The sequence below is a fragment of the Branchiostoma floridae genome, chromosome 13, assembly GCF_000003815.2.
Source record: "Branchiostoma floridae strain S238N-H82 chromosome 13, Bfl_VNyyK, whole genome shotgun sequence".
Classification (NCBI taxonomy): Eukaryota; Metazoa; Chordata; class Leptocardii; order Amphioxiformes; family Branchiostomatidae; genus Branchiostoma; species Branchiostoma floridae.
Window position 1 is genome coordinate 13,933,339 of NC_049991.1, and position 10,295 is coordinate 13,943,633.

The 10,295-nt window shown below is 43.3% G+C and overlaps 1 protein-coding gene across 1 annotated transcript in view; it reads left to right on the forward strand.

Moving 5' to 3' along the window:
- Window positions 1-8,340, forward strand: part of LOC118429108 — a 14,764-nt gene extending 6,424 nt beyond the window's left edge. The window contains exons 4-17 of the mRNA XM_035839488.1: window positions 47-157; window positions 691-978; window positions 1,336-1,474; window positions 1,885-2,217; window positions 2,362-2,661; window positions 3,637-3,914; window positions 4,149-4,287; window positions 4,717-4,791; window positions 5,169-5,377; window positions 5,933-6,046; window positions 6,226-6,357; window positions 6,832-6,925; window positions 7,258-7,391; window positions 7,919-8,340. Coding sequence (XP_035695381.1) covers window positions 47-157; window positions 691-978; window positions 1,336-1,474; window positions 1,885-2,217; window positions 2,362-2,661; window positions 3,637-3,914; window positions 4,149-4,287; window positions 4,717-4,791; window positions 5,169-5,377; window positions 5,933-6,046; window positions 6,226-6,357; window positions 6,832-6,925; window positions 7,258-7,391; window positions 7,919-8,077 — 2,505 coding nt within the window. The 3' untranslated portion in view covers window positions 8,078-8,340. The remainder of the gene's footprint in view (window positions 1-46; window positions 158-690; window positions 979-1,335; window positions 1,475-1,884; window positions 2,218-2,361; window positions 2,662-3,636; window positions 3,915-4,148; window positions 4,288-4,716; window positions 4,792-5,168; window positions 5,378-5,932; window positions 6,047-6,225; window positions 6,358-6,831; window positions 6,926-7,257; window positions 7,392-7,918) is intronic.
- Window positions 8,341-10,295: the final 1,955 nt, after the last annotated feature.

Consider the following 10,295-nt stretch of genomic DNA (forward strand, 5'->3'; position numbering starts at 1 on the left):
CCATTAGACAATTAGGGGAACTACAAAATGAGTTCTGCTTCGCTAGGGTCCCGAAAAGAAGTCCATGGAGGTGACCGTGACAAACAACGATACAGACGAGCCAAGCTCCTCCAAAGTACTGTCGCTTCTGGACGCATTGCAGTCCTTTTCAAAGAAGGTACAAGTATATAGTTACATTTTCACAACAGTAGCTTCCTTCCCTCGCTTGATTTTCTGTTATTTGTGTATAGGTTTTCTTTAATTGTAGTCTTAACAAGTTTTGAAAGGAAATGCTGGACATACAATGTCTATCTACGTCGATGTAGGTTAGACATCCAGGCAAAAGTATACGCCAAAAAGCAGTTACTCAAGCACCTGGATATGATTTTGGAAACGGTCAGACGTTTCAGCTAACATCCACTAGTTTTCGTCAGTGACACTAAAGTGATTTTTATATCCTAGCATTGAATTGATATGTAAAAGAGATCTAGTTGAAGAACAAGGTTATCCTAACTATGAATTAATATGCAAAAAGGGTGGAAGACAAATGTTCAATAGTCCAAAAGCTCATGTAACATATTCACCGTGATGGTACAGACTGTTACTAATTGCTATATTCTTGAACTGCTTCCCCGCGCCCTCCACTGGGGCGGCTGTGCTAGGATCTTCGGCCAATTCAATACAATAAATTTTCACATATATTGTCTACAGGGTTTTCTCCATGGAGGAGCAGCCGATGGTAGTAGTGGAAGCTGTGCAAGTGGTTACCAGCGGTATGACGGCACCTGCTACAGGGCGTATGGAGACAGGAAGTCTTATGACGATGCCAAGGCTAAGTGTGCTGCTGATGGTGGCCGCCTGGTGGCGCCAAAAACAGAGAGGCTGGACACCTTCATCATGGGCCTGGTACAAGCGAACGGAGGAGGCGACCACTGGATAGGACTGGACGACAGGGCATCGGAAGGCGTGTGGACTTTCAGCGATGGGACACAGATGCAGGTGGGTGGGACGGAGCTCTTGAGATATATATGCCATTACCAACTGACAAAATACAGTTAGAAAGCAAAAGCAGCAAAACAAAGGTGACATTTTGAAGTTGTTGAATTGGTATTTTTCTACCAGAGATGGCAAACAGAGGGAGATGCACAAAAAACGTAAATGATCAATGAACAGGACACAAACCATCAACATCAAGGATATAAATGATGACGTTTAGTGAGAAAATTAACCATTTATCATTTATCTTTCATCCACTGAAGTGTGGCCCAGTCAAAACATGAAGTCAGAAAGATTCGCTTGTTCAGATGGCCTTCTCAAGATCTCTCAACAATGTCTCTGAATCACTGCTTGTTACAGAATTGTGACTTCAAGAAATGGGCCCCAGGAGAGCCCAACAATGCCGGAGGGCAGGACTGTGTGCAGTACTGGGCGGGAGCAGGCAACCGCTGGGACGACGACACGTGCAGCAGGCAAAAGAAATTCATTTGCCAGATAGGTAGGTATTCTCACGAACGAACTCACTTAGGCCAACTGCCTAATTAGATGATAGAGTGGTAACGTCACTATAGGTACATTCCACACTGCATACAAAACTGTATGCTTGATGAGCTAGATACATATAGACTTGATGCTTGTATAGTAGCACGATACGATGCTGCTGGGAAAATTTGGTTTGTCGTTGTATTACTGAGTATTTTATATTATCCCCCTCGTGTATGTAGAGTTAAATAGTATCTTGTGGCTCCCTTCTTTATACTTTGACACTGGTAATTACTATGCAGCCGTAGGTTAGCCTGAATGACAAATAACGAACTACAAAAGAAAGGCTGCGGTGAGAAACGAAGGAACGATTAGATGCGGCCTTGTGGTTCATAAACGAAGCTTAAAGGCTCTTGTATTCTGCAGGGCCAGGAGACAACACAGGCTGTACCGGGACCAATGGAAACAGCCCTGGCTACATGAGTCTTGGCTGTTGGAAAGACAAGTCAAGCAGAGCGATCGGGCTACTGGAAGGCAAGGACTCTCGTCTGAACGCCGATTACAAGAGACGTAATAACGCGCTGGGGAAGTGCTACCAAGTGGCTAAAGACCGCGGCTTCATGGTCTTCGGTGTGCAGAATGGAGGCCAGTGCTTCGGGTCACCCATCGCTGGGGGAACCTACAGGAAGTACGGACCATCGTCGGGCTGTAGAGGCGGGAAAGGAGGCAGATGGGCGAATGATGTGTACAGGATCACAGGTAGGACCTTCCACGTCCACTGTACCATTGATGGGTGCCACACCGGACATTTAGAACAGACTTTGGGAAACAAGACTCTTTTTTTTTTTTTGGTTGTACGAAAGACGTCCCTATGAAGTTCAATGTTCTCGGTTTTACTTTCAGATGCGAACCCGAAGTATTTCACCCTGGGATGTTGGAAGGACACATCGAGTAGGGCCATTACTATTGTAGAGGGGTCGGATAGCCGCCTGGATGGTCAATACAGCCGTCGACAAGATGCCATCAACAAATGCTACGAGGTCGCCAAAGCTAAGGGCAATGCCGTGTTCTCCGTTCAGAACGGTGGGCAGTGCGGGACGTCGTCCAACGCACAAAGTACCTACTACAAGTTTGGGAGATCAACGGCATGCAAGACAGATGGCAAGGGAGGAGGCTGGGCGAACCAAGTCTACCGAATCATAGGTAACCTCTTATTCGACATTTCCAATCTGATCTTGGATTTTTGTTTCATAATGTTTTTCCGCATTCAAGAGGTGCAAAAAATGACACGAGCGTAGTAGACTGGTATCATTTATCAAGTTGACAACTGCAGTCGTGGTGACCAGGTTTTGTTTCAAAATCAGGTGAAAATTAATATCGATGAGATTGAATATTGAATCAGATGTAATTTTTACTTACTGTAGCATTGGCATTTAATACTGTCCCTACCGGCTCTGTTATGCGAGAGTTGCAATGACAATGTTTCCTTTGTGTGAATATTAGAATCTGGTAGCTTTCATGGATCCAACTGCAAACTCGCGAGTAAGAATATCTGTTTCTTAGAGGCATCACTGTGTATCTGGTGCTCTTTTATGAATGTTTAGTGCAGTTTCATTGGGTCCGTTATCTATTAAACGTCCATCTCTTTGTCACATACCTGGAGGACCACCGATACGACACACTCCTTCATAGACTAATAAATGGTACATTTGCTAAGGGTTCAGACTTTGGTATGAAAGACATCAGAATTTGTAAAGTAAATCGGGTTCTACGGAATGGAAGCAGGTAAGAGTAGCACTTCGTGTCACTACAAAGCTGTTATTAGTGCTGTTTAGAATGTCTATAGTTGCTTAAAGGAATGAAGAACAATGTTTGCCAATTATTCTCAAGACCAATCAAAGAGAATAATAGAATACTAATACTAATACACTAGTATTACTATACTGCATATCAGAAATGACTTTCAGTTGAGACTAGTTGCTGAAGCTAGGGGCACAACCCACCGTACGTGCAAATATGTGCTGTCTACGTGCCAAAACGTGGGCAATCTTTTGGGATCCGTACGTGGTTAGTACCGCCTCCGTACCAACTCGTTGGGAATCCGACGGATTTTGGAGCACGCAGACACTCCGTAGAACTTTACATGTAGCCAAAAATGTTTTGGTATTACACGTTCAGGAGCAGCCGGATCCGGAGGTACTAGTGGAAGCTGTGCAAGTGGTTACCAGAGGTATGAAGGCACCTGCTACAGGGCGTATGGAGACAGGAAGTCTTATGACGATGCCAAGGCTAAGTGTGCTGCTGATGGTGGCCGCCTGGTGGCGCCAAAGACGGAGATGTTGGACACCTTCATCATGGGCCTGGTACAAGCGAACGGAGGTGGCGACCACTGGATAGGATTGGACGACAGGGCATCGGAAGGCGTGTGGACATTCAGCGATGGGACACAAATGCAGGTGGGTGGGACGGAGCTCTGTGCATATATATGCCACTACCGGCTGACAAAATACAGTTAGAAAGCAAAAGCATCAAAACAAAGGTGACATTTTGAAGTTGTTGAATTGGTATTTTTCCACCAGAGATGTCAAACAGACGGAGATGCATCGGAAACGTAAATGATCAGTACACAGGAAACAGATTCAGATTCTCAAGATCTCTCAACAATGTCTCTGAATCACTGCTTGTTACAGAATTGTGACTTCAAGAAATGGGCCCCAGGAGAGCCCAACAATGCCGGCGGGCAGGACTGTGTGCAGTACTGGGCGGGAGCAGGCAACCGCTGGGACGACGACACGTGCAGCAGGCAAAAGAAATTCATTTGCCAGATAGGTAGGTACCCTCACGAACGAACTCACTTAGGCAAACTGCCTACTACATTAGATGATTGAGTGGTAACGTCACTACAGGTACATGATTCCACACTGCATACAAAACTATATGCTATGTGATGAACGAGATAATATAGACTTGATGCTTGTATATAGTAGCACGATACGATACTGCTGGGGACATTTGGTTTGTCATTGTATTACTGAGTATTTTTTTATTACATTATCCCCCTCGTGTATGTAGAGCTAAATCGTATCTTGTGGCTCCCTTCTTTATACTTTGACACTGGTAATTAAAATGCAGCCGTAGGTTAGCCTGAATGACAAGTTAACGACCTACAAAAAGAAAGGCTGCGGTGAGAAACGAAGGAACGATTAGATGCGGCCTTGTGGTTCATAAACGAAGCTTAAAGGCTCTTGTATTCTGCAGGGCCAGGAGACAACACAGGCTGTACCGGGACTCAAACTGTCACTAAGACTGACACTGAGGTCATCCAAATTCCTGGTAAGACGATTACATAATGTAACACATCACAGCTTTTTTGTAGGACGTAGACTGTGCAAGATGGACCTCCAGAATGTCTTGACTCATAGCGTATGAAGCTTTGGGGTTTGATGATTGTTTCTTAATTGGAACTTTCTTTCGAAAAATTTGAAAGGTTTCAAAGGATTTGAAACTTATCTAGTACTGTGGAAGCCGTTTAATTACACACCCCATTTTCCAGCGTATTTCGTGCAATTATCCAGGTGGTGCAAGAGTATGAAGTTATCCAGCTGGTCCGCACCAGTTTGGGATTTTGGAATTCTGTGCAATTAACAGAAGTTTGCGATAATCCGTTGTGCAATTAACTGGCTTCTACTGGGTTGTTTTTGCTGTTCCAGCACCTACATGTTCGGCCAAGGCCAACATCATCTTGATTGTGGACGGGTCCAAGAGCGTCACTCACCTGAACTTCCCTAATGTCCTGAAGTTCGTCCTTAAACTGGCGGCGGGATTCGAGATAGGTCCGAATGCTGCCAAACTTGGAGTGTACCAATACGGCTCGGACTTGCGCACGGAGCTTCCAATTGGCCAGTACAACACTAGGGAGGTTGGTAGTTTTCGGACTAAGGCCCCTTTCCACTAGACGGCGATCGCGCTGCGCGCTAAATAGAATATTTGGAAACGTCGTTTTCACACTGGGTATATGATACAAAATGTAAAAGTGTGACTGAGAAGACAACAAAACACACAAATCTTTAAAAGATTCTTTCTTTTCTATACAATTTGTTGGGAGATCTGTCAAATCTTAGGTCGCAGAGAGAGTGCGACGAGAGCGCCGTCCTAGTGGAAAGGGGGTATAAGCAACGTCAGAGAATGGCATACACCTGTCCACAGCTAAATTCTTGAAAGAAAATGCACACGTTAACATATATGGATTGTTACTACATATACTGTTCTACATAGACTCTTCATACAGATTCAGACACAATTTACTCTTTCTGATTGTACTTTTTCAAGTTATCTTATTGTGTTTAATGTTCTCATCTCATTGCATTGCATTTCATTTCTAAAGACGAAGAAGATGCTTGTCTACCATTTGTCAAAGGTGACTGAAAATTTACGATCTATCACAATTTTGTTTGTGTGTACATGTGTGCTTCAGGACGTTCTGAATGCCGTACGCAAGATCCAGTACATGAACCAGTGGGGTACATTTACGGGGAAGGCCCTTGAAGAGGCATACAAGGAATTTCCGGCTGGCGATGACGCAAAGAAGGTAATTACCAACACCTACCCATATACCAGATACCATTGTAATCCATCAAGAGGTTCTGGAGTTATGCTGACTAGAAAACTCTGGAAATACAAACAAATACACACACAGATAGACACACCCAAAACAATATCTCCATTTTCATTCATTGAGCTAACTAAAGAAAATGATATTTCTTAAAGATTGTCATCATCATCACGGACGGGAAGGCAATGGATAGGGAGGTTCTGCGAAAAGCGGCACAGGATGTAAAAGCTGATGGTGCAATGATCTGTGCAGTTGGTGTGGGAGGCTTCGTGCTAAAGGAGATAACTGTAAGGAGAAGTAATTATTGACGTTGGAAAGATGTTTAGAAAGAAACGATCTTATAGAAAGGGGTGGATATTACCATGACAACATGACAACATGAGACTGTATATGAAAAGAAGTGAGCCTGATTGTACTGTTGAACACAGTCGGAATTAATGAGACTGTTAATACATGTCAAAGCTAATTCAACTACTGGTGAATACCATGTCTATTCAATTAGAAAATTGGCCTATGTAACTTCAGTTGAACACAATCGTTATGATATTTTGTTTATTAGTTAATTGAATAGTGAAAGGAATTTATTATGCTATTATAATTACAAGCTAAGAACGGGTCATAGTGAAAAATGTGGCATCCTACTACATCTACAACATGAAGGGTAGTGAATGTAGTTTCAACTTTTTCTCGCTTAGTAAGACAGTTGTAAATTCGTATCTAAAGACAGATGAAGCTTAATTAATATATGTAAAATCTTTCAGCTGCTGGCGTCAAGCCAAGATCTCGTGTTTACGGCAACTGACTTTGACCAAATGGACGCGATCAGGGACGCAGTTCTGGATTCCGTCTGTGAAGGTACATCAACGTTTTCGTTAACAGATGGATGTTTACTGTACATATAAGGCAGCATGGGGTCGTAAAAAATGCTATGAATTATATATCTGGAGCTGAGTCCCAGGTGACCTCAAAATATCGATCCCAATACCTGCTATACATCATCAAAACCGGGGCTCGCAACTGTGACTACCAAAAGTGCAGAGACAGACCCAAATTTATCTTTGACACCTTGAGACCTTGAGACTTTATTTGAACATCCTAATCTTCCTATCTTAAACATGACTCAAATGTACAAAGCAATGCACCTGGAGGGAATTGCTTGAAAATTTCGCTCACATGCCTTCTCACAGGGCAAGTACGCCGCGACATCGCGTGGGAGATCGACTCCACCCTGCAGTTCCTGAAGGAGTCGGCAGTGGAGCTGGTGGACAACCTGGGGCGCGACATCGAGGAGGACGAGTACGTGGCCGTCCAGCTGAAGGAGGTGAGCTTCAGGAGAGCGTTGTCTTTTGTATCTCCAAGAAGGTCTTACGGTAGCATAACACTCACTCACTCACTACCCGGTTTAGCGTCCGTTGTTCCCTGTCTGGTCTTGCAAGGGCTGGACGTTGCAAGGATTGAACGTAAAAGATAGCACTGTATCAAAAGGTGGCAGATGAGTGAAGCCAGGCTAGCAGTGTGTATACTACCAGAGCCCGTCTGACTCCCTTTGACCGGCTATACTCATTGGTCAGCTTTAATACTATCTTATGGTACCGTATAATCCGCTTGGAGATTACGTCTTTTGATAACCGAGCGGGAAAAACGATTTTACCAATGTTTGTCACTATGAAACACAGAGAATAGCTTACATGAAACTATGCCACTGGCTGTGACAAAAGCTATTGAAAACTGTGTAAGACTTTTTACACTAATTCTGGAACAAAACCACATTTTCAAACCAGCTTCATAGTTTCATTCTTGCCTGTATCAAATACGATGAAGCATTGACGGTCCGTGGTTCTGTTGCAGGCCCTGGATGCCCTGTTTGGGCTGGAGGCTCGGTTGGAGAAGAGGGCAGAGAACGAAGGCAGCGGGGTCATGGAGGATCTGCTCAAACTTGGCAATCAGCTGGACCACATCCGGGACATTGCCGTGCCCCTGGAACTCAAAGAAGTTCCCGAGTTTTAAGAGATGTTTGATTGATTGATTGATTGATTGATTGATTGATTGATTGTTTTTTGTTTGTTGATTCATCCATCGATCATGTAATCTGTATCCCTGTGATATTTTGTAAGACCGTGACCTCTTTCCTCATCACCCCAGTGATAGGTATTTCATGAATAAAGAAAGTATCAAACCTGAAACTAAATAAAGGATCAAGCAAGCAATCAACATAAAGAAGAACTGTTTTAAATAGACAGATAGTAGTAGCGGTGTAGTAGCGGTGCGGTTTTTGCCATTAGATTGGCCAAGTAGAGGATGGCGACTTTTATAGAAGTTACGTTGTAGTACTTAAGTTTATGAACAAGTTTGACAAGCTGACCCTTATGATATCGCACAGGAGAAGCTGACAAAGGAAGTTTAGGATGATTTTCAATCAATAGTTGCTCAGGTGACGAATATATTTAATTATAAGGGGGCGTGTTTATAAAGAATAGAATATGTGATTAAGTTTAGGCAGACGAAACATATGTGGATCAACGCAGAAATAAGGATAATGATAAAGGAGTCTAGGTCTACATCATGCTGGAAGTAAGTTCTAGGTGACGCTTCTGTATCAATTTAAGTTTTCAGTGCAGCACTAGTAGAAACTCTGTCCGCAAGATAGTGTTGCTTGCGACATATTCTCCCACTTTGTTTGGACAAGAGCATTAGGTAATTTCAAAGTATACAGGCTAGCTATGTCGTACAACCACCCCCGATCACAAGCCACATTAAGACAGTTCCGTCCAATGTTACATATTATCAAACAACCTTGTCCTGAGCAACCACCACCGTCCTCAGTATTTCCTCAGTCCCTTAATAGTTGCTGAATCCAAAGATTGACTGTACTTATTTGGAACTTCTTCTCGCCTTTCTGTAAGCCACACCACTTTACGACTATGCTGTTATATGACAGGTGATAGGGTCTGTCTGACCAATAAAATTGGTTGTGGAACTCTCGTGTCATGTGTTTTTGTTAACGGAACACACAACTAACCCATGTTCATATCACGTATATATTTCAAACTATGATGAATAATAACTTACTGTAACATCCCTTACCGTACAGTGTGTGTGATTGTGGGCGTTCTTTACACACTCTAATATCAGGACAATTTCAACTAGACTACTCCAATATGCTCAGAATCTTGCACACTGTCTCTGTGATCTCCACATAATAGCTGTTATACTTTGATTAATGGTCTAATGATTAGCTGCTGACAGTTTGACAGATTATTCGGTTAACCGAGCGTGTGCATTCAGGTCAATGACGATGACATCTAGCTTAATGAAGTGTGATTAGTATGCGTCAAGCCTCAGTGAACACAAACTAGTGTAGAAGTTAAGACACTTGATAGTTCGTTATTCGGCCCAAACATGTATACAACGACGCGTTTTGGGGGTTTTGATCACGCTCACCACATGTTTGCCATTGAAAATTGCAACACCTATTCCAAGAAATTCTTCCTGAGACATTTCCCCACCGTATTTGGACTCCCAAACCTTCCTGAAGACATTCCCCCACCATCTTGCCACCGTGTTTGGCCACCGTTGCACATCCAACCTGCCACCTTTAACCACTGTCCTCGCTCGACCCATGCGTGGAATTTTCAGTCGTCAATAAATCAACGCGAGATTCCTCGGTAATAAAGGATATTCTGACGGCATTGCTGACACAGGTGTCGTCTCTGCCCTGCGGGATCTGCGCTGTAATGTCACATTATTCGTGTCGTTAACCTATCTGACAGTATATAATGCAGGGTTCTATATAATCATTACCATATTCTGCCTCGCAATCCATTCAAATTCAAGTGGAATACATGAAAGTTTACGTTGCAAAGAAGCAATGAACGGAAACAAAGAATATACTTGTATCAACTTGTATGCGTTATGGGGCAACACAAGCATGTAATTCCTCGCTGCACATAAAGTTTAATTGTGTACTGTCGTGATTATTACCTCATTTTCCAACTCGGTGTCACATCATAAATCACCTGAACAGCGAAAAATACTAAAACTGTATGAAGTAAGAACACGCGTGATTCGGATCTGATAATCTGCACAGCCTCCGTTCTTGCCATAAGATGGCAGTTGATAGGTCATGTGTGTATAATCAGACCTGAGGTGTTGAGGTGCTGCCATTGTTCTACACAGCCAGTTCAACAATGTGGGGAAGACAGCCTGGAGGCTTCGGGACCTAAGC